Source organism: Bos javanicus, chromosome 14, assembly GCF_032452875.1.
Source record: "Bos javanicus breed banteng chromosome 14, ARS-OSU_banteng_1.0, whole genome shotgun sequence".
NCBI lineage: Eukaryota > Metazoa > Chordata > Mammalia > Artiodactyla > Bovidae > Bos > Bos javanicus.
In genome coordinates this window covers 16034329-16059472 of record NC_083881.1, presented here as the reverse complement: position 1 = coordinate 16059472, position 25144 = coordinate 16034329, and the positions used below count along the sequence as shown (strand labels likewise).

Here is a 25144-nt window from a genome sequence, read left to right as displayed (position 1 = left end):
TGATCTTGAGCAGTACTTGACCTTCCTGAGCCTTGATTGCAGCATCTAAAAATAGAAATACTGCAGTCAGAATGGAATGAGATAATGGGAGAAGATGCTAGCTCAGCACCTCACATGTACAAGGCACTCGGGATCCCATCTGATGCTCCTATTCATGTTTCTCATGTAACAGCCCACTGAGGAGGGTGTTGCTGTACCAACACTGATTCACTGAGGTACCGTGAAGAAGTACAGATTGCAGGCAGATTATATGAACTGCTCAAGGACACCCAGGGGCAAGGGTAGGGCTGCCTCAGGTCCTGTTGGGTCCCAAGCTGTGGTTGCTTCCCAGAGCTATGCCCTATACGGTTTTCAGTGGAGCATATCATCATCTTGTTTCAACGGGTGGTGCTTTGTGGTTCCAGGGCTCCTTCTGCATCTACAAAAGCCTGGAGGATTCCAGCATCGAGGACAGTGGGCAGCTGAGAATCCAGCAAGGGATTCCACCAAACCACCCCATCAAAGTCCTGATCAGGGTGTACATTGTTGCGGTGAGCCATCCTCGTTTACCCTGAGGGGTTGTCGGAATCACCAAGAGCTGCCACAACAAAGTATTGTAGACTGGGTGACATAAACAGCGTTCCTTTTCTCCAGTTCTGGAAGCTGGAGGTCCATGATCAAGGTGCCACCAGAGCTGGTTTCTGGTGAGATGCATCTTCCTGGCTTGTAGATGGCTACCCTCTGGCTGTGTCCTCACAAGCCTTTCCTTTGTGTGTGTGTGTGTGTGTATGTGTGTGTGTATGTGTTTGTGAGGGAGAAAGAGACACACACACACACACAGAAGGAGAGAGACAGAGAGAGGAGATATGTTGTCTTCCTCTTCTTGTAAGGTCACTGGTTCTATCAGTTTAGGACATCACCCTTAGTTCAGTTCAGTTCAGTTCAGTCGCTCAGTTGTGTCTGACTCTTTGTGACCCCATGAACTGCAACACACCAGGCCTCCCTGTCCATCACCAACTCCCAGAGTTCACTCAGACTCACATCCATCGACTCAGTGATGCCATCCAGCCATCTCATCCTCTGTCGTCCCCTTCTCCTCCTGCCCCCAATCCCTTCCAGCATCAGAGTCTTTTCCAATGAGTCAACTCTTCTCATGAGATGGCCAAAGTACTGGAGTTTCAGCTTTAGCATAATTCCCTCCAAAGAAATCCCAGGGCTGATCTCCTTCAGAATGGACTGGTTGGATCTCCTTGCAGTCCAAGGGACTCTCAAGAGTCTTCTCCAACACCACAGTTCAAAAGCATCAATTCTTCGGCGCTCAGCTTTCTTCACAGTCCAACTCTCACATCCATACATGACCACGGGAAAAACCATAGCCTTGACTAGATGGACCTTTGTTGGCAAAGTAATGTCTCTGCTTTTTATTATGCTGTCTAGGTTGGTCATAACTTTCCTTCCAAGGAGTAAGCGTCTTTTAATTTCATGGCTGCAATCACCATCTGCAGTGATTTTGGAGCCCCCAAAAATAAAGTCTGACACTGTTTCCACTGTTTCCCCATCTATTTGCCATGAAGTGATGGGACCAGATGCCATGATCTTCGTTTTCTGAATGTTGAGCTCTAAGCCAACTTTTTCACTCTCCTCTTTCACTTTCATCAAGAGGCTTTTTAGTTCCTCTTCACTTTCTGCCATTAGGGTGGTGTCATCTGCATATCTGAGGTTATTGATATTTCTCCCAGCAATCTTGATTCCAGCTTGTTCTTCTTCCAGTCCAGTGTTTCTCATGATGTACTCTGCATATAAGTTAAATAAGCAGGGCGACAATATACAGCCTTGACGTACTCCTGTTCCTATTTGGAACCAGTCTGTTGTTCCATGTCCAGCTCTAACTGTTGCTTCCTGACCTGCATACCAGTTTCTCAAGAGGCAGGTCAGGTGGTCTGGTATTGCCATCTCTTTCAGAATTTTCCACAGTTTCTTGTGATCCACACAGTCAAAGGCTTTGGCATAGTCAATAAAGCAGAAATAGATGTTTTTCTGGAACTCTCTTGCTTTTTTGATGATCCAGCGGATGTTGGCAATTTGATCTTTGGTTCCTCTGCCTTTTTTAAAACCAGCTTGAATATCTGGAAGTTCACGGTTCACATATTGCTGAAGCCTGGCTTGGGACCTCATTTAACCTTAATTAGCTCCCTAAAAACCCTGTCTCCAAATACAACCACATCGGGGGTGACAGCTTTGACACAGGAATTTTGAGAAAACATAACGCAGTTCTTAATAAGGGGTATAAAGTTTGGTTGGGCTTCCCTAACAGCTCAACACGTAAAGGATCTACCTGCAATGCAGATGACGCGGGTTCAATCCATGGGTTGGGAAAATCCCCTGGAGAAGGAAATGGCAACCTACTCCAGTATTCTTGCCTGGGAAATCACACGGACAGAGGAGCCTGGTGGGTTGCAGTCCATGGATGTGACTTAGAGTTGGATGTGACTTAGCGACTAAAGAACAATAGAGTTTGCTTGGTAACACGGACATTTGCTGGCTTTTCACTCAGCGAAAATATTCCCAAGCTGCCAGGACCACTGTGTGTAGCTCTGTTTGCTCTCTGTGGTTGGCTGCTAGCTGAGCAGAGAACCAAGCAGCACTGAAGCAGGCAGCTCCCAGGCAAGCCAGCCAGTGAAAAGAGCCAAGGCAGAACAGGGTAGCCGCCGCTGCTCAAGCCTCCCGCTCCCACCCAGCTATGCCTCTGCTCTGCTGCAGGCAGACATTTCATTTCCAGTATATTCCCAAGAAAACTATTATCTGCCCTAGGCTTCCTTGCTGACAGTGAGGGCACTGATCTTTCATTGTGAAACTTCTTAGCCCAATTGCCAGGAAGCTTGGGGCCAAATTTGCTGCTTGATCAAAGTGACCGTGTGCTCGACTTTCATGGTTCATGTATTTGTATTTTGACCTTGAAGTTGATTTATAGCCATATTATTGGGTATTAACTTTTTGATTACATTGCATAAAATATTTTTAAGAAACTGAAATGAAACATAAAACAAAGATGAATTATTCTTTAATGCTAAGGTAGAATGAAATGTCCCCTTTCCAGCATGCAGTTCTCATGCTCCCCTCATTATTAGTAGCAATGCCATCATCACCATGACCACCACGTGCAAGGCATGTTCTAATCACTAAGGATGTTGTGATGGGAAAAAAAACCAAAACAGTCCTTGCCTTCAAGGAAGTCACAATCTAGTTGGAAAGATGAGAAGTACTTGTAAAGTGTTACTGGCAATGCCAGTGGTCTATATTAAACACTCAACCACAGGAGAATTTAGATAAATCTCAAAATTTTGTTCAAGAGATCACTCATGTCTTGGGAGAGATAATTAATGTGCATTCCTCAGGAAATAGACCATGTGTTCAAATAAATTTGAGGAAATGCTGTGCGTATAATAATTCTTTCCCTTGTCCAACCCCTGAGATACATAAAGCTCATTAGCATGCTGAATGCTCTGAGAATTCCAGAAGCAAAGAAACTGATTTAACAGCTTGATTCTTTAACAGCATTTTCAAACCACACCTATTTTTCCTCCCTACAGAAAACCCTGCCATCTTTTTCATGAATCAGATAGAACATAGGATCTGTATAGGAGGAAGGAGAGACTAGAGAAGGATTATGATTTGTGTATTCATTTAGCAAATACCTGCAGCACACTTTTATATTTATACATACGTATGTGTATATGTGTATGCATATATCTATATTTATATACAGGTATCCTCTAGAATAGGCAATGGTACCCCACTCCAGTACTTTTGCCTGGAAAATCCCATGGACGGAGGAGCCTGGTAGGCTCAGTCAGTCCATGGGGTTGCTAGAGTCGGACACGACTGAGCGACTTCCCTTTCACTTTTCACTTTCATGCATTGGAGAAGGAAATGGCAACCCACTCCAGTGTTCTTGCCTGGAGAATCCCAGGGACAGGGGAGCCTGGTGGGCTGCCGTCTATGGGGTCCCACAGAGTCGGACACGACTGAAGCGACTTAGCAGCAGCAGCAGCACCCTCTAGAATGCAGATCAGGTTCCTGCTCAGGAAACAGCATGAAGGAAGGAGGACTGGGACTGAAACTTGAACACAGGTTGGTCTTGAACAAATGAAGAGTCAGAGAGTATCAGCCCTGAGTTTTAGGGTTTAGGATAGACTGTGGATGGCCAATGTTTTTCCTTGACATTTCTAGTAACAGTGATTATGCGTGGTTTGCTTTCTCACACTGATTTAATTAACTAAATAATTGAAATCTTGAAATCTCTTAATTTGATAAAAATACCAAAGAAGTAAAAAATTATACTACTCAAAAGTTGCATGGAGAAAGAAATCAAATCCCCTCAATTCTGCAATTCCATCCCCAGAAATAGCTTACCCTTCTTATGTATATATACTCTTTTTATGCAAACACATCTCTATTTACACTTGTCTACAACTACATCCAGATATATATTTTAATGGAGTCCCACTTCATGCATTACATGTTGATCTTCTATTTTCTTTCTTTCGTTAGTAATGTACCTTGGACATTTTTCTAGATCGCTTCATACAGGTCTTTTTCATTCCTCTTAGTAACCACCTAGTGTTTTACTGAATTAACATAGTATCCATTCATTCATTCACTCATCAAAATTGGGAAGACCCTATCTTAAGACCTGGAGATAATGTAATGAACAAGACAGATAGTACTCTCTTGCTCTCATGGAGATAATAACTAGTTGGAGATGATATGAGGATTAGGAGGGTATAAAAATAACCACAGACAGATAAATAAGCAAGATAAATGTTAGAGATAACTGCCACATAAAGAATTAAAATTGGTGATGTAATCAACTATACTTCAACAAAAATTAATTTGGCGATGTGCTGAGAGTAAATGGGAAAGGGCCAATTTTGAATTGTTTCTTCCAAAGTAATTGACATGTAAGTTGTTCACAATTTTTAGTTATTAAACGATATTCTAATGAACAACCTTGAAAATATAGCTTTGTGTGCTTATGCCTTTCTGTCTGTAGGATAGAGTTCTAAAAATAAGACTGTTTCTTATCCAGCTCTCGACTCTGCACTTTCTCCATCTTTTCCATATCTTTCCTCACCATCTCCCTACCCTGGTCCTCCCTCATGGAAATGGGTTGTTACTTAGCTGACCAGCACTCAATGCAAGACTGATGGGCTCATGCATTTCAAAGCCAACTGGTTTTAGGAGAAGCTTTTATGTGTAGCCCATAATATTACAGATGAATCTCAAAGAGATGACTTGTTTTGTCCAAGATCACATGACTACTTAGAACTGGAACTCAGATTCATGCCTTTTGCCTCCTCGTCCAGCAGGTTCCTCTTTACTCTGTCCCAACCAGTGCTTCCCACTGGGGAGACAACTCCAGAGAAAGCAGGACTTGAGCAAAGCTGGTAACTTTTAACAGCCAAGTGGAAAGGCTAGAACAGTGGTTTTTAAACTTGGCTGAATCATCTAGGAAGCATCTAAAAAAAATCACAAAGTCCAGGAACAATTAAATATCTGGGGATAGAACTCAGTTCAGTTCAGTCACTTAGTCATGTCCGACTCTTTGCGACCCCATGGACTGCAGCATGCCAGGGCTCCCTGTCCATCACCAACTCCTGGAGTTTACTCACATTTGTGTCCATTGAGTCCGTGATGTCATCCAATCATCTCATCCTCTGTTGTCCCCTTCTCCTCCTGCCCTCAATAGAGTCTTTTCAAATGAGTCAGTTCTTCACATCAGGTGGCCAAAGTATTGGAGTTTCAGCTTCAGCATCAGTCCTTCCAATGAATATTCAGGACTGATTTCCTTTAGGATGAACTGGTTGGATCTCCTTGCAGTCCAAGGGACTCTCAAGAGTCTTCTCCAACACCACAGTTCAAAAGCATCAATTCTTTAGGATAGAATTCAGGCATCAGTATTCTTTAAAATTACCAGATGGTCCCTGTGCCCAGTGTTGAGAACCACTGGACTGAAGGATTTTTTTTTTCCTCCCTCTTCTCCAGGCATTTAATCTTAGTCCAGCTGATCCAGATGGCAAATCGGATCCCTACATTGTGATCAAGCTTGGCAAAACTGAAATCAAAGACCGGGACAAATACATCCCTAAACAGCTGAACCCAGTATTTGGAAGGTCAGTGGCCATCTGAGTCTCACTGCACTGTCCTCTCTGTGTTTGCTCCTGTGGTGTTTCTTTGAGGAGGGGGTTGGTGTGTAGAGCTGTGTGGGTCTGAGTATACAGTGCAGATTAAATGCTGGCTCCTGCTCATGATAACAGCCAATCAAGTCAATATTCATGGGGAAGGGCCGGATTCTTTCCTTGGTCTCTTTAGCAGTTTGGTTGTGCATGATCTTCATGCCCATGGTTTTCCAATAATGATTTTCCCAGATCTCAAATGTAAGAGGCCCCTTGAACAGTCATAAGGTTCCCCCTCCTGCCTTGGAGAGAGTCCATTTTTACAGACCAGGTAATCGAGGCCCAGAGAGGTTTAGAAATTTGTTCTAGTTCACACCACTCATAAGTAGAAGAGAAGGAGCCAGATGTTTAGTCTTCATCTGTTACCAAAGGGATTTTTGCTTCGTATCATTTTTCAGTTCCTTAGGGCTTCCCAGGTGGCACTAGTGGTAAAGAACCTGCCTGCAAGTGAGATACATGTCAGAGACGTGGGTTCAGTCCCTAGGTTGGGAAGATCCTCTGGAGGAGGGCAAGGCAACCCACCCCAGTATTCTTACCTGGAGAATCCCATGGACAGAGGAGCCTGGTGAGCTATGGCCCATAGGGTTGCAAAGAGTCGGACAGGACTGAAGTGATGTAGCATGTAGCACACTGCAGGCAAAAAGTTGAATTGCACCCCCAGTGTTCCTGCAAAGTGTTTACAAGACATTGCATTTGCATATTTTAGGTGAGCCAGGGATTCTCCAGTTCTCAGCAACCCTCCCCCAGAATACTGGAGTGAGTATCCTTTGCTTTCTCCAGGGGATCTTCCCAACCCATGGATCGAACCCAGGTCTCCCACATTGCAGGTGGATTCTTTACTGGCTTAGCCACCAGGGAAGCCCTTCAGCAACCTTATCACCCCATTTATCTTCTAAAAGGGTTGTGTTTGTGAGCCTGACTGCCATTAACTCTGGAGTCAAGCACACCTGGGTTTCACTTTGCCACATCATGCAGATGGCTTAACCTCTCTGATCTGTAGCAGTAACAGTGACACTTGACCCTCATACGCCTTCAGAAGATTAAGTATGATAAGCACCCAGCATTGTCTATGACATTGCGTAGTAGCTACTCAAAATGCATTAGCTTCCTTCCTCTCCACCTTGATAATCATTTTAGCAATGTACAAATCTTAAATATATCTAATTCCTTTTTTCCCAGAGTCCCAAGGACCATGGGATGAAATCTCTATCCACCTCATTTAAATTCATTTACACAATTGTGGTCGCTTTGGAACTTCTGACATTTGATCAGAACCAGCCTCTTACATGTGATTCAGTTCAGTTCAGTCGCTCAGTTGTGTCCGACTCTTTGCGACCCTGTGAACTGCAGCATGCCAGGCCTCCTGTACATGTTATTGCTCCCCAGGAAATAAGACAATAAACAATCTTGCTTGTTCCGATTAAAGAGAATGATTAAAAGGATGTGCTAGGGAAATGTACCCTTGCTTCCCTGATCGGAGATGACTTTTATCATTACCTGCCGTTTATGTAACCAGCACTTCTTTTTGCCAAGCGCTTTGTAGTCACTTTTTATGAGCTGCTCTCTCCATAATGCCATGAATTAGACTGGTTTTATAACCTCCACTTATGACCATGGTAAACAAAGGAGAAGCTGCTGGGATATTCCTTCCTGCCTCTGGCACTTCAGAGCCTCTTCCAGAAGCCTTCCAGGTGTGGATGCTTTGTGGATGTGTATTTAATTGTTACTTAGGGAAAGATACTGCTGGCTCAGTCTTGAAAAATTCTAGCAGGGGCCATGGAGGGCTCTTGTGCCTGGACTGGGGTCTGGGGAACCCCTCTTTGAGACCTTTATAAGAGGATGTCACAGGCTCCTCCCCTGATGCCCTGGCCCAGACCTGCCTTAGTTTTCTTCCTAACCTCTAGCATGAATTGGTGTGTTTCTCATGTGTTTATGGTTGTTTCCCATCTCCCCACTAGAATGTGAGCTCCATTCCAATGGGGACTTGATCAAGTACCCTGTACCCTGTACCTTGCTGTAACCCTAGTGCCTCAGACAGGGCATAGCACAGAGCAGATGCTCTTTGAGTATCTGCAGAATTATAGAATAAACGAATGAATGTACAATGGGGAAACAATCCTTCGGTAATTTTTCAGTGGGATTTCAGGGAACCCCATTATCCTGAGGGTGTACACATCTGAAGAGTTGGAGGTTCCTCATTTTCTTAGTAACCACAGTGCCTGATACACATGACACATATTATGATGTCTCATAAATGTCAAATGAACACATGAATCAAAAAAGAAGTAATAATTGGACAAAGAAACAATGGGACATCTTTTCTCCAAAGGTTCACAGTACTGAATGTTTCTATAAGACTCAGGTTTTACCCATTTCGTGATGCATTCTCTTTTCTCACACCAACGTTGTATCCAGAGGTCATATCACATTGACACCCAAGTTCGTATAAGTCTAATTTTCCCCCTGAGTGACTGGAGATCCAGTCGTGGCAAGCTGCTTTTGGTGGTTTTCCTAAGGACAGCACTAATGAAAATTCAGGAGAGGTGAACCAGTGAGCACACAGCACACCATCCTGAAAGACAGATCAGAGCATTTGAGCCCTCTGTCCTCTGTCATGGTTGCCAGGGGCAGTTAAACACTTAATAAGTCTTTCCTTGGTGGCAGCAGCTTGGTGATGGCCAAGCTCAGAGGTGGCTGGGGGCTTTCTGGTGAGATGCCTCTAGAATATCCATTACAGCTTTAAATACAAATCTTGGAAACCCAGGGAGGTAATACTATGACTTCAGGTGGAAGAAATGAACTCATTTTCTGCACAGCTGTATTCCTGGCCTGCTAGGGCTGCCTCAGTCAGTTACAGGCAAGGAGCTGTCCAGCATCTCTGCATTTTTCTCTCTGGGGAGGGTTAATTGGCTCTGGGCTATGCTGTGATTGCTCTCCCTACCACTCTGGAGAGTGAGAGTCGGGTTAAGTGGGCCTGACCTTGAAGGCCACAGCCCAGACAGGCCTGAGGATAACTGGGGAAATAATGGGCCCTCTAGTCTCCTCTCCTCCCTGCCTCCTCTCTGTCCCTTGCTCCCAGACCAGCCCTCCCCGTGTTGTCCCAGAGCAGAGTCAGGAACAGCTGGAGAAACATTGGTGTTTTAAGAACACATTTGCCTAAAATGCAGGCCTACATTCCCAATTTAATTCTTAATCACCTTCTCTAATGCTCAGTAGAACAGATAACACATTGTTACAGGAAATCCGACATCATGCCTATTCCTCTCAACACTGCATTAGGGTGGAATTGTGGAGGGAGCATGGAATTAGAAGGAAACTGATACTTATCTTAGTTTGACATGATCTGTGATCTTAGGCCAGTCCTCTGTGTTCTCTGGACTTCAGTTTCCTTAGCTGTAAAAGGAAGAGATTGGATATGATGATTTCTGAGATCCTGCACAATTCAAAGAAACATTTATTGTGTCTGCTTTCTGCAGCTGAAGTACAAGCTCCAACAATGCAGAGATGAGGAGGGCAAGTCTCTCTGTTCACAAGGGGCTCAGAATCTTGTATAGACACATCCCAGTCCTGCACGTCTATGTTTTAATGGTTTTCCATTGTCAATAGGATTTTCATCTCAAATAAATGCAGCTGATATTCCCTGATGAATCCACAATGGAGGGGAGAGGAAATGGCAGTTTATTGGGCACCAGTTGAATGCCTGGAAGTAAAATCTGTGTTTTGTATAAACAAGATCCCATTTAACCACTATGCTATATTATAAAGAAAACGTATTATTTATCCTCGTGTACATGTAAAGAGCCCAAAAGAGTTGAAATAACTTTCCCAATGTTTTACAACCAGGAAGTAGCTGATTCAAAATCAAGATTAGAAATCAGTCCTGTTTGAGACCAAAATCTAAGGACTTTGCTCTTCCTCTTGCTGTCACCCTAGTTGAGACTATAAGATGTGACCCATGAGAGAGTAGATGATTGGCTACTGGAAATTGACAAAAGGGTTGGAAATTGTTTGCATCTCAATGAAAAATTAAACTACATAAATATCCATTAAGTAGTAATTGGGTTTCTCAGTGTTTAGTGAGTTCCTACGGACCGTAGGCCTATACTTAACCACTTGGTGCAAAGAGCCAATGCATTGGAAAAGACCCTGATGCTGGGAAAGATTGAAGGCAGGAGGAGAAGGGGGCAGCAGAGGATGAGATGGTTGGATAGCATCACCCACTCAATGGATATGAGTTTGAGCAGGCTCTAGGAGATAGTGAGGGACAGGGGAACCTGGCGTGCTGCAGTCCATGGAGTCACAAAGAGCTGGACATGACTTAGTGAGTGAACAGCAACAATGGACTGTAGGTGAGCTAAAAGTGAAACAGGAAAAAGTTCTCTGCAGCACCAAATGCTGTTGATTCCTAAAGCCTCTGCTTGGACGGCAGGTCATTTGAGATCCAGGCCACGTTCCCAAAGGAGTCCTTGCTCTCTGTGCTGATCTACGACCATGACTTGATTGGGACGGACGACCTCATTGGTGAGACCAGGATTGACCTGGAGAACCGCTTCTACAGCAAGCACCGAGCCATCTGTGGCTTGCAGAGTCAGTATGAGATGTAAGTTCCTCTTCCTGTGGAGTCACTGTTGGTGCCCTGAGGCTGCAGCCCAGGCACTGGGAAGACCACCTAAGACTCAGTTTTAATATCTCAGATGGGCTCCATGTCAGCAGGGCTCACTGCTGACATGGAAACTGCTCATTGCACCTGAAGCTATTTGGGGCTGGGGAGGCAATATTGATTTGGAACCCAGGGCAGATTCTTCAAGTCAAGAGTTGTATTTGTTCAGTTGATTAGCTGGGCCTGGTGGGCTGAGTTCTCAGTGGGGAATGATGCTAGAAGAATGATTAACATAATACAAATGCCAATATCCTAGTTAATTACAACCAACACTCACAAGTACTTGAAATATACCATGTACTTCATATGGTATATCTAATTCAGTTCTCCTCAAAACCCATTGAGATGTTATTCCCATCTTACACATGAGGGAGAAGTGGGTCCAAGTCTCTCTTTAAAAAGGTTTTTGAGCTCTGCTTAATTTTAGAATGTATACTAGATTTCTTTTTTCAGTTCAGTTCAGTTCAGTTGCTTGGTCATGTCCGACTCTTTGTGACCCCATGAACCGCAGCACACCCGGCCTCCCTGTCCATCACCAACTCCCAGAATTTACTCTTTTTTTAAGTATGGCTTATTTGATATCTTAAGAGAAAATTCTTATAAATATCAGCTATGAGAATATATTAAAAAAAGGAAAATATAAAAACATCCATTAGGCTTCCATGGTGTAATTTTAGAAATATTTTTGAATATAAAGTAATATATATTCCTTGTATAAAATTTAGGAAATACAGGAAGTACAAAATGATGCTCAAATTATTTCACTCATAGATAAAACTTACATTAAAGAGTGTGTATGTATTTCCTTTCAGTATTTTTTCTATGCTGCATGTATGTATAGTTGCTCAGTTGTGTCTGACTCTTTCCGACCCTTTGGGCTGTAGCCCACCAGGCTCTTGAGTCCATGGGATTCTCCAGGCAAGAATACTGGGGTGGGTTGCCATGCCCTCCTCCTCCAGGGTATCTTCCCAACCCAGAGATCAAACCTGTGTATCCTGTCTCCTGCCTTGAGAGCAGCTTCTTTACCTGTTGAGACATCAGGGAAGCTCTTTTTCTACGTTATTTCCTCCCAGAATTGGACTCATACTAACCATACAATTTCCTAAGCTTCTTGTTGCATTTATACGTTATATCATAAGCATTCTATGATATTAAATATTCTTCAAAATCATTATTTTAACAGCTCTCTGGTATTCCCTTATATAAATTTATTGTACAATTATATAACCAGTTTCCCTTCTTGAATTTCAGGGCATTTACATTTTTCTTCCTTATTCTATTAGAAATATTGCTGCTTTGAGCATTACCATACAAAAGCCATTGCAAACCTTTCTGATAATTCATTCAGTGTTCATCCATCGACATGGATTTATTCCATTGAAAGGAATGCACACTTTAAAAACTTTTAATAGTAACATCCAGATGTCTCTCCAGAAGGGGTGGACCAATTTAGACTCTCATTAACATAGTCCAAAACATCTATTTCCTCCATGGAATGATTTTCAGACAAGTCTCTACTGCTGGCCTGTTCTTCTCTGAACCGAGCATGCCATTTCAGTCTGGGGACTTCAGTGAATGGAGAAGCCTTCTCGGGTATTTATATCATTCTCAAGTACCTGAGAGGGTAGCATTCAGAGAATGATTAGCTGTGTGCACTGTGAAGTCAGTAAAGGAGACCACATGTAAATGTGGTGTATCTTTTGTTCAAAAGAATTTCCTGACAGTGGAATTACCAGGTATCAAAATAGTTTAGTTAGGTAAGTTGTTCACTGAGGTCTTAAAAATAGACAAGAACACCTATTTCTGGGAAGGTCTATGTATGGGCCTGGCTTGGAATCTTCTTCAGGATCTTCATATTTCTGAACCAAGGTAGGAAAGCTGTTTTACAGCCGTGTTTTGTTTCTTTCAGTGTTTAAATGGATTAAATTCTGATGAATCCCGCATCCCAGGGAGCAGAGAAATCCAAGCTTATCTCAGTCATGGTTCCTAGGGAGCATCTCATTACAAGTTAATGATTTTTTTTTAACCAAATAGCTTGTTTTTAAGGAAGGAAGGGGTTGGAAAGATCTGGAAACTCACCACTAGGAAATGACTGATTAGAGAAATGGCACCTCAAGACTTCCTACCTGGGATGTGAGTCTACAGTATGATTTTGGAAGAGGAGGAGAAGGGAGGAAAGATGCAGAGAAACTAGAAGAATGAGCTTGGCTTTCTTCTTGGAAGTAGCAGCCAAATAGCTATCCTGCTAGTGACAGGACAAACTAAACCAAAACTACCTGCAGAGAAATCCATAGAGACAGAGAGCACACTGCTGATTGCCAGAGGCTAGCCTGGGCACGGGGAATGAGGAGTAGCTGCTTAAGGGGTAGCGAGTTTTCTTTTGTGGTGATGAAAAAAATTTTTTTTGGCACTGGATAGAGGTACTGGTTGCACAACATCATGAATACACTGCTGCTGCTGCTAAGTCTCTTCAGTCGTGTCCAACTCTGTGCAACCCCATGGGTGGCAGCCCACCAGGCTCCCCCGTCCCTTGGGATTCTCCAGGCAAGAACACTGGAGTGGGTTGCCATTATACTAAATCCCACCAAATTGGTCAACTTTAAAATAGCCAATTTTGTTATGTGAACTTCACTTCAGCTTTTTAAAGGATGCATTTGTTTTAAAAAATGTATATGAAACTACCTTAAAAGAAATGTTCTGTCAAGCTATTCCGAAGTTCTGCCTTTCATACAAGCACACATATACAGAGGTATTGACCAGAAAAGAGAGAAAACAAATTAAACAAAAACAAAACCGCTAGCCCCAAGCATGTGGCATGTCAAGTTAAAGCTAAAGGACACCACACAGGTCATACTGAGGTGGTCCTTTCACAGACATCCTGGGGGGCGGCTCCTGAGGCAGCCCGGACCTCACCCTCTGTCCTTTGTCCACTTTTCAGAGAAGGATACAATGCCTGGCGAGACACATCCAAACCTACCGAAATCCTCACCAAGCTCTGCAAAGACAACAAGCTGGATGGCCCCTACTTCCGCCCTGGGGAAATACAGATAGGAAACCAGGTCTTTTCTGGAAAAACAACCTTTACCAAGGAGGACACGGGTAACTCCCCACAGTGTATCCTGCTGAAGTGGTTCTTCTTTTGAAAAGCCTGCTTTCAGTGGTGTTGATGACTGAAGGCAATGGTCATCTACTGTAAAGTTAATGCATGGAAAAGTACTGAGGAGGATGAAGATCACTTGTAATCCCCAAATTCAGAGATAATGATGGTGCATGGTGGTATATTTCTTCACAGTGTGTGTGGGTGTGTGTGTGCGCATGCAATATGCCACATTTTTACATAATTTTAAATATGCTATATATATGGTACATTAATATGCCATATATATATATATATATAGTTTTGTACTCTGCCTTTTCTACTTCCAATAGATTATGACAATTCTCCTCTGTTCTTTGAAACTATCTTTGATAATCTTCTATTTTATGGCTGTGACATTTCCATTGTGTCCATTTTTATGGTGTCACTTAATGCTTCCATGAACCTCCTTACACATATTTTTGCATATTTCTGATGAGTCTACAGTACATATCATAGACGCAGAATTGTTGTGTCAGAAGATAGACAATACCTTAAAATGAATATTATATAGAATAAATACTTGGACACAACTCAAATTATCCCCATAAGAGTTACACCAACAACTCTCCTTTTCCAACACCAAGAAATAGATTTTTCCATATGAGCAACATAGAACATATCAGGAGGACTCCAGAAAGCCTTTCATAAATTTAGGATGAGAAAAAAAAATCCCCTTTAAGGATATAAAACAATTCCTGTACTATCACACCTATCCATTTGATGCTTAAAGATTACCCATATATGGTGCAGTGCTTCTGATGCAAAAGCCCAATTACGTACACGCTACAGGGTGTTCCGACACTCTGTCAATCCCACCACTTTAATGCCAAGATTTCTTTTTATTTTGTTGTTTTGGTCCCAAGAAATTCTAAGAGGTTTTCCTCATGCAGAGTTATTGATGTCTAGTATATTAACGATATAGATGAATTTCAGTGAGAAAAATACTTTTTCACAATAGACTCTATTAAGCCAATTTAGTCCCTTGGTCACTGTTCTACATTTCATGATTAAACAATTTATTTGCCCACCCAAAACCTGAAATTATGTTCATCAAGATAAGTTCTTGACTGATTAAACTTTATGACAAAGATTTAATTCATCGATTACTTGTTCATCCCTATTGACTTTTACTGACTATAATTGTTGTTGGAAGATTCTCTTGGTAGCCTTTTATTTCTTTGGTTAAACCAGGTTCAACTTTTCCTATGTCGAATTTGGCCATTCTAAGGTTTGTCAAGAAGATTTTATTCTTTCAACAATTTTTGTCTTATTTGGCAAGTATTTTTTCTACCAATAGTTTTTATCATGAATTACCTTTTTTGAAAATAAAGTGATAGATCAGAGAATGTTTTCCCTGAGTAGGTGCTGGTAGGAGTGAGAGATCTCAAGCAATAATGAGAAGAGTCATAAGACGTCAATGAGCACATGTTATGTCTATTTCACCACCTTGTTTAGGACCACTCTGATCCCCTGGGCCCTCTCCCACTACAGTGTTAGCAAATAGCTTTATGTCTCCAGAAAAAGTACCCTCTCTTATCCCTTGAAGCCAAGTTTGTAAGTCATAGACTGAAGGAGTCTGATTCAAGGGGTGAAGGGAGTCCTGTACTCCCAAGACCCTGACTGTGCTGAGTCCTCTGGTCAACCCGTCTCATTTCCCAATCTCTTAACTTTTTTTCTTAATTAATTTTTTAAATTGATGTATAGTCGATTTACAGCATTGTGCCAGTCTCTGCTATATAGCAAAGTTGGTAAGAAAAGCCAGGTCTCTGCTATACAGCAAAGTCTTTCCTCAGTTATACACGTATATATATATTTTAAAAATTCTTTTTCATTATAATTTATCCCGGAAGATTGGCTATAGTCCCTTGTGCTATACAGTAGGACCTATTCTAAACATAATGGCTTGCATCTACCAAACCCAAACTCCCAGTCCATCCCCCTTAGCCCCCTCCCCCTTGGCAAGGGGGAAGATCACTTGGCAAGATCACAAGTCTGATCTTTACGTCTGTGAGTCTATTTCTGTTTCATAGATAGATTCACTCTCTCAACTTTCACTCTCCTTCCCCCTCCCACCACTCTACTCCCACCTCTTTCCATTTTATTTGTCCTATTTCTTTTTTGCTATCTCTTCTCTCTACCTGTATATTTTCTCTCTACTTGTATGTTTAAATAAACCTTTCAAACACTTTCAGGGAGTGTTTGAAAATGTATCTGACAGTTCATCACTGTCCCCTTACAGGAACACGCATCTGACAAGTCTCTGTATTTTTCTCTCTTCCATGCAGATGAGACGGTGGAGTCGTATGAGCACTTGGCCCTCAGGGTTTTACACTCTTGGGAGGATATTCCAGAGGTTGGGTGTAGGCTGGTTCCTGAGCACATAGAAACACGGCCACTGTACCACAAGGATAAGCCCGGAATGGAGCAGGTAGTGGCCAAGAAATGTTCATCCCCAACAAATGAGACTTTTGCCCTAAAAGTTAATCTTGTTTGTGCCATATAGTAATGGCTCCCAACTAGGGACAGTTTTTCTCCCTCCTAGCCTGGACATTTAGCAGTGTCTGAAATATCAGTATTTTGGGTTGTCTCAAGTGGGTGAGGGTGCTACTGGCTTCTAGTGGGAAGAGGCCAGAGATGCTGCTGAACATCCTATTTTGTACTGGGCAGCCCCTCACAACAAAGAATTATTCAGCCCCAAGTGAATGTTAAGATTGAGAAACTCTGCCCTAAAATCAGAGTTGGATTTATTGCTCTTTCCTTTTTATGATTTGAGTAATCAAATTCTTTCAGAAGAATATTGACATTTAAGAAAGTTCAAAACCCATTTGATGTACCCAAGAACTTGTCCAAAATCTATCAGTAACCACACATCCCAGTAGTTTTCCCAGAGGGGCAATAGATGGAAGCTTACCTTGAAGAATTAGCAAAAACAAGCTGTGTGGAAGATAACTAGAGATCTGGGTTATGAGTTGGAAGGGAAAAGAAAACTTTATTAAGAAACTTTTAATGTCCTAGATTCCTTATGGAAATAATATCACTCAGTTAGGATAACCAAGGATATATTTATCCATATTATGGCCATTTTGAGAGTAAAAGAGGTCATTATTAACAATTAAGCTGCTACAAAGGGCCCACGCCAAGGTTTTCCTAGACAAACAGAGGTGTAGGGGTCACCTAAGCCTTATTTCTTAATATTGCCTCATGATGAAATTATTATGATCCTTACTTTTAAGAAATTGTGGTTAGGAGAGTTTAAGTAACTTGCACAAAGTTACTCAGCTGGTAAACAATCTGCCTGCAATGCAGGAGACCCCCGTTTAATTCCTGGGTTGGGAAGATCCCCTGGAGAAGGGATAAGCTACCACTCCAGTGTTCTTGGGCTTCCCTGGCGGATCAGATGGTAAGGAATCCACCTACAGTGCATGAGACCTAGGTTCAATCCCTGGGTTGGGAAGATCCCCTTGAGGAGGGCATGGCAACCCACTCCAGTATTGTTGCTTGGAGAATCCCTATGGACAGAGGAGCTTGGCGGGCTACAGTCCATGGAGTTCCAAAGAGTTGGTCATGACTGAGCAACTAAGAACAGCACAACACAGAGCTGGGATTTAACCCAGACAGCTTGAGTCCCTAGTTCTGTCCCAGCTCTGAGTTCACTCACTGTGTAGTCTGGGCAAAGCAAGTGAGCTTGACTATAATGGGGCAGGAAGACCCACACTGCTATCCCAGGCATGGTGGAATATAAACCTAGGGATCGCATGTGTGTGGGTGTCTGAAAAGAATACACTTTTATCAAATGTAGAAGCTTATGGTTATTTCTTAAGATTTACTCCCAGATCTTTGAAATCTTTTGGTTACTGGTATCCCTCATTTTCAGAGAAGGCAATGGCACCCCACTCCAGTACTCTTGCCTGGAAAATCCCATGGATGGAGGAGCCTGGTGGGCTGCAGTCCATGGGGTTGCTAGGAGTTGGACACGACTGAGTGACTTCACTTTCACTTTTCACTTTCATGCATTGGAGAAGGAAATGGCAACCCACTCCAGTGTTCTTGCCTGGAGAATCCTAGGGACGGGGGAGCCTGGTGGGCTGCTGTCTCTGGGGTCGCACAGAGTTGGACACGACTGAAGCGACTGAGCAGCAGCAGCAGCAGCCCTCATTTTGCCTGTCAGATGTGGCTTCTTGGTTAAAGATGAACATTAATGTCTGTTGCCTGGAAAAGTCCATGGACAGAGGAGCCTGGTGGGCTACAGTCCAAGGGGCTGTGAAGAGTCAGACACAACTGAGCGACTGAGCACATAATGTCTCTTTAGAGACCCTAGAAATATAATCCTTCATTGAATTGGAGTGGGTAGCCTATCCCTTCTCCAGAGTATCTTCCCGACCCAGGAATCGAACTGGGGTCTCCAGCATTGCAGGTGGATTCTTTAACAACCGAGCTATCAGGGAAGCCCAGAATTGGTTCATCACTTCCCAAATGCTAGCTCTTTGCTTACATTGTCCCTTCCTCTGGAAATCCTCCTTTTGTCCCCCTAGCCAAAGCTCCTCCTTCACCCAAATCCTACGAATCCTCCCCCCTCTGTTGACAGCCCCACTTACTTCATATAAAATCTTCCCTGACCATCCCAGCCTTTGCTGATCACTCACCTTCTTGCCTGAGCTGACAGAGCACTTAGAGTACATACAACAGAGCTGAACGTAGAATCCACTGGCCCTTCTTCCCACCTGGACTTTCAGATCCCTTGAAACAGGGTAAATTTTGGTGTATGGAGTCCAGAGCAATGGATGGAAGGTCCTGTTCTATCACTAATTAGCCACAGGACTTTGGATAATTTCTTTGATTTCTCTGAACCTTACTTTCTTATGGCTAGGGGTAAGCATTGGTGGAGCTAGTGGATGTTAAGATACTTTGGAGGCAATGAACCATGATACTTCTGACAGATAGTAGAATCTCTGTTATCCTTAGGGGTTGGTAAGAAAAGCCAGGTCTCTATAGAGTCAGCAGATAAGATTTGAATCCAGGCCCTGCTATATATTGCCTGTGTAAATACATGCAAGACATTTCTCATCTGCCAAGTAGGAATTTCTACCTAGTGGAGATATTGGAGGAATTAATGAGACAATGCTTTCAATTGCACAGGGCTGCATCTACCACATAGTAGGTGCTCAATAAGGTTTGCCCTTCTCTTGATATATGCTCCAATTTTTAATAAAAATGTAAGTTCTGTCTTTGTCAACAAATATTCTAAATACAGTATGGATAATATTATTATATTATATTATATTTACCTAATAACTGTTCCTAGTAAAGTGAAAGTGTTAGTGTCTCAGTCATGTCTGACTCTTTGCGACCCCATGGACTGTAGCACACCAAGATCCTCTGTTCATGTAATTCTCCAGACACAGATACTGGAGTGGGCTGCCATTCCCTTCTCCAGGGGATCTTCCTCATCCAGGGATCGAACCAGAGTCTCTTACGTTTCCTGCATCGCAGGCAGATTCTTTACCATCTGAGCCACCAGAGACTCAACCCTAATAAAGGCATCTGTTAAAACTGTGAATGGTCAGTGTCCATGTGGTAACCACACTTTCCCCAAAAAAGCTAGAGTCTTCTTTTCTTCACAAGGGCCGTCTGCAGATGTGGGTGGATATGTTTCCTGAAGATATGCCTCAGCCTGGACCTCCTGTTGACATTTCTCCAAGGAAACCCAAAGGGTAAGTAGTTGCAGCCTCATCTTCAAGGAAAGAAACCATGGTGCAGACTAAAAGACCTGGTGTCTGACACATTACACCAATCAGCTGACACCTGACAATCATGCCTGACTTTCTACCTGGTCAGTTACATCAGGAGTGGTGGTAGTAATAGTAGCAATGGGGATGGAAATAGTGGCCCCTGTTTTATGCTAAGAGCCCTGAGTGTCAACATTCTTCCACATCCAAAAAATGTTGGTTGATGGAAGGAGGATCTGCTCAGAGAAATTCATATTCATGATGATTCCAGCTGGGACACTTGGTTTTGATGGAACGAAGACCTTAAGTCTTAATATTTTGAACTTGGTAAAGTCGAGGAAGCTTATAGACTCAAAGCAATACCAGAATCACATAGACACCAATCGACTCAACCTCCAGGGTCTTCAACCTACGTCTCCCTTCCCTTATCCCAGGTATGAACTGAGAGTAACCATCTGGAACACAGAAGATGTCATTTTGGAGGATGAGAATATCTTCACAGGACAAAAATCGAGTGATATTTATGTTAAAGGGTAAGATCATCAGCAAACTCCATCCACCCTTTCCTTCTCCTGTTCACCCTTTAACCCTCAACCAAACTATGCCTCATGGAAGGCATTCCACCCACACCTCACAAAAGGAGGCTTTCTTACTCACCTTGTTAGAGAGGTCACTTTCTTTGCCAAATATTTGGTCATTTTACTAAGAATGATTATCTCATGAAATATTTTTGTGAGAAAAGTTTGTTTATATGAATGTCTCTTCCTGTTAAATGTTGAATGCCTAAACTTTTTGAATGACATTCAAAATATATTTACACCAGCAGGAAGTAGTGAACTATAGTGCTATCGATGAAAGATTAAGTGTTAAGATTATAAGCATGCATGCTAAATTGCATCAGGCATGTCTGACTCTTTGCACCCTGTGGACTGTAGTCCACCAGGCTCCTCTTTCCATGGGATTCTCTAGGCAAGAATACTGGAATGGGTTGCCATTCCCTCCTCCAGAGATCTTCCCAATTCAGGGATCGAACCTGAGTCTCTTGTGTCTCCTGCATGGGCAGGCAGGTTCTTTACCACTAGCACCATCTAGGAAGCCCACAGTGAAGTGAATATTGCTCAGTTGTGTCTGATTCTTTGCAACGCCCATGGACTACACAGTCCAAGGAATACTCCAGGCCAGAATACTGGAATGGGTAGCTGTTTCCTTCTCCAGAGGATCTTCCCAACCCAGGGATCAAATCCAGGTCTCCCACATTGCAGGTGGATTCTTCACCAGCCGAGCCACAGCCTAACACAAAAGTTGAAATTTATACCTTTTCATTTGCTAGTTTGATAAAAAAAATTTATCAGCCTAGGACCTACGAAACTAAATAATTTGTATCTCTCTCCTATGTCTTGGCTATGACACAAATGCCTTTGTAGGTTTCCTTTAGCCCCTAGTCAAGGAGGGAGAGGAGGTGGTAGAGAACCAGAAACAATATGACTTAAACATGTACCCTAATCAAGAGGGAGGGGATATATGTGTACATGTAGCTGATTCACTTTGTTGTACAGCAGAAACTAATACAACATTGTAAAGCAATTACACTCCAATTTAAAAAATAAGAAAAGAATTTTGGTTCTTTTAGCAGGAAAATTTCAAAGAAACAATAATTTTTCTCTCCACAAACTCTGAGGAAGTTAAGAAATTACTTAGAGGTTTTCAAAATAAATATTGCATAACTTAAGGCATTCTATGATTTAAAAAATAAAAATAGAATAATAATCATAATAACATATAGAAGTTATCTATAATAATAACTATAGATAGCTTCTCATCCAAAATCTTCTCGATAAACTACTTGTTTTCAAACAAAATATTCAGTATACTCTCAAATACAAGCAATAAAGCATAAATATTATTGTAATAAAGTGTACCAATTTTTTAACAACAACAACAAAATGTGTCCTCAGATAAAACTCATCTCAGAAACAGTAAATTCTTTTCAGTTTTATCTCTTTGTCTTCCCCCAGCAAGAACCTGTCTTCTTCATTGACACTCTCGTTTCTGGTATGCCACTAAGTCTTATTCATTTTAGGTCCCAAATAGCTGTCAGCAGTATCTATTCTCTTTAGCGTCACCACGTCATCATCATCTTTTTTTTTTTTTTTTTTAGTGTTACAGCTCTATTTTATTTAGAAGACAGCAGGAGAATCCACCCTCGAAGAAGAGAAGAGAGTGGAGGAGCATGCTAGCACGTGTGCATGGGGCGGGGCTGGTAGAGAAAGAGAGAAAGAGCTTACACACATGGGAGAGAAAGAGAAAGAGCACACATACGCAGGTTGGGGAGAGGGAGAGGGAGAGAGAGAGAGAGAGAGAGAGAGAGAAATAGACAGAGAGAGAGAGAGAGTCATCATCTTTTTTTTAAAATAATTTTATATATTTATTTATTTTTGGCTGTGCTGGGTCTTCATCCCTGTGTGGGTTTTTCTCTAGTTGCGGCAAGCCAGGGAAGCCAGGGCTACTTTGTTGCAGTGCGTGGGCTTCTCATTGCTGTGGCTTCTCTTGTTGCACAGCACAGGCTCTAGGACATGTGGGCTGCAGTAAATGTGGTTCCTGGGCTCTGGAGCACAGGCTTGGTTGCTCCAAGGCATGTGAGATCTTCCTGGACCAGGAGTCAAACCCAAACCTCTTGCTTTGGCAGGCAGATTCTTTACCACTGAGCCACCAGGAAAGCTCCACCATCATCATCTTTCCCTCCATCATTTCTTGCGGGGGTCAATACTATCTGAATTGGTCTCTCCATATTCAGTCTTACTTCCAATAATCTGTTCTTCATGTTGAAAAATGAGTGACCTCTTAAAAACTCAATCTGATCACATCAGTCCTGTACTCAAAATCTTTTAATGACATCCTATTTTCTCTGGACAAGGATCTAAAGTCTCTCATAAGTCCTAAAATATCACATATAATGAGCTGCTACCTATCATCTCACTGGATCAGTTCCCCCCTTGCCTTCTCTAGTCACACTGAGCTTCTCTCCTGTCTTAGAATGTATCCTAACTTCTTCCATAGGGCCTTTGCATATCCCTCACTGGTGACTTCTTCCACCCCACCCATTTCCCTCTATCCTCTCCCCTCCACGACTGTGGCTCCACAAAGACAAGGATCACCTCTGCTTGCTCCCCATCACCCCGTAGCATCTGGCTCAGCCCTTGCTTCATAACAGATACCACACGTACCTTGACTGGCCAAGCACCATCTTTAGCTAAATAAAGGTACCCTTACCTAAATAATTGTACCTTTACCTTGAGTGGTACCACTCTTCTCAGAAGAGAAGGATCTTTATCTGCTCTGGGGTAGTTTGAGGTAGAGGAAGGGATATTTGCTTTCAGAAAGTAAGTGGTATGGCATTATCAATTAGTTTGAATTAAAAGTACCTATTTTCTCAAGAGTTAATTAGCCATGGATAAAGTACTAGGGGAAAATGTATTCCTAATAGCTTACTTTATACTCAGCATGGAGGAGAAAGACCAGATAATACTAAGAGGAAATAGCATCATAGATCATTTGGAATACACAAAGCTCTGGACATATACTATCTCATGTAATTCCTCAGAATTCCCATGAACTAGATTCTGTGATTGCTTCCATGTTCCAGATGCAACAAAGGCACAGAGAGTTAAGACAACTTATCTATGGAATGGAGTAATGTAATAAAATGCAGTGTAATATAGTGGGTGCAGAAATGCCCCCTCCCCCATAACGAAGTCTCCCAGGGTGAGAAGAAACTCGTATTAAACTTTCATTTCACATTTCCTGAGTTTTCCCTCTTTACTGCAGATATACCCAAGAACTACTGAAGACAATTCCCCAACCTGACTTAGAATGAGAGTCTTATTTCTGCTTCAGACCCTTTGATCCCTATTTATAGCTTTCAGATTCAATGGAAATTTCCATCTGAATCTATGTCATAATTTTAAAACTATGATCCGTGACCACAATGAAACTACTTCAGTCACTCTTGGTGATGCTGATGCATGAATAATGTGCTCAGAGGGTTTAATTCTTTCTCTGTCTTCATTCAGGTGGTTAAAGGGTTTGGAAGACGACAAGCAGGAGACAGACGTGCATTACAACTCCCTGACCGGAGAGGGGAACTTCAACTGGCGCTTCCTATTTCCGTTTCAGTATCTCCCAGCAGAGAAGCAAATGGTCATTTCCAAGAGGGAGCATATATTTTCATTAGAGAAGATGGAGTGTAAGACACCAGCTGTGTTGGTGCTCCAGGTTTGGGATTTTGAAAGACTGTCCTCAGATGATTTTCTGGGTAAGGTAGAGACTTCATCAAAGTCATATTAATGTTGAGGGTTTTATCTCAACTTCTGAAGAGCTTAGTCTGACTTTGCTCCACAAATAATCATTTCGATGCTGTTTAATAATTTTGATAGCAAAATATTGGAACATTCCAAATAGCCCTTAATATAAGGTAATTGACTCAGTAAGTTATGGTACATCCCTATGGTAGAAGATATATATTCAAGTAACCTTAAATTGATCTTTGCTCCAATGCCAAGAAGCTGTTAAATTTTGAGCTAATCACTGGTCTTTTTTGTACCTCAGTTTTACTCAGTTGTAAAATGGGAATAATAAAATTGTATACTTCAGAGGGTATTGGGAGGTATATATTTGATAATCTAAAAGCGAAGTACAGAGTTTCATACAAAGTAGTGCTCAATAAGTAATAACCCTGCAGCCATTAAAATATTAGAATATTTAATCAGTTGGATAGTTAGGCAAGGTGCATCAAATGAAAAAAGTATGTAAAAAAAAATCCCCTTTTGGTAAAAAGTGTGTTTATTTGTGTAGCAGAAAGAGTCAGAGACAGCCAAAGAGACAGAAAGACTGACATGAGAATATGAACTAATAAGTAAGGCAGTGATCAATTTTTGGGAGGTAGGATTATGTAAATTTTTTAAACTCATGTATATATTTTAAGTGTCCACAGTTAACAAATACTACTTAATAGGAAAGTTTATTAAAAAGAGAAATATAGTATTCTCATGGCATTCTCTTATTATGACTTATACTTACTTGTTGAAAACTAGTGAATGGCAACCAAAAAGAAGCAGACTCACAGATACAGAGAATAAACTAGTGGTTACCGATGGGGAGAGAAGGGAGGAGGGGCAACCCAGGGGTGGGGGTGTGGGAGGCAAAACCACTGAGTGTGAGACAGGCTCCGGGGTGGATTATACAACATAGGGAAATATGCGAGTATTTTATAACAACTGTGAGTGAAAACTAACCCCTTAAAGATTGTACACAAATTTTCTTGAAAGAGAAAATTCATTGTTGAGAACCCACGAAGGTACTGGAAGAGTTGCTACCAGGACAGTAAGACTTAGTCCCCAGCCTGGAG

The 25144-nt window shown here is 42.1% G+C and overlaps 1 protein-coding gene across 1 annotated transcript in view; it reads left to right on the top strand.

Moving 5' to 3' along the window:
- The window catches only part of FER1L6 (fer-1 like family member 6), a 174220-nt gene that overhangs the window by 135559 nt on the left and 13517 nt on the right, over nt 1–25144 (top strand). Inside the window, exons 31-38 of the mRNA XM_061438664.1 lie at nt 405–530; nt 6025–6152; nt 10645–10815; nt 13814–13974; nt 16300–16442; nt 19637–19725; nt 20175–20273; nt 23811–24052. Of these exons, the coding sequence (XP_061294648.1) occupies nt 405–530; nt 6025–6152; nt 10645–10815; nt 13814–13974; nt 16300–16442; nt 19637–19725; nt 20175–20273; nt 23811–24052 (1159 nt within the window). The remainder of the gene's footprint in view (nt 1–404; nt 531–6024; nt 6153–10644; nt 10816–13813; nt 13975–16299; nt 16443–19636; nt 19726–20174; nt 20274–23810; nt 24053–25144) is intronic.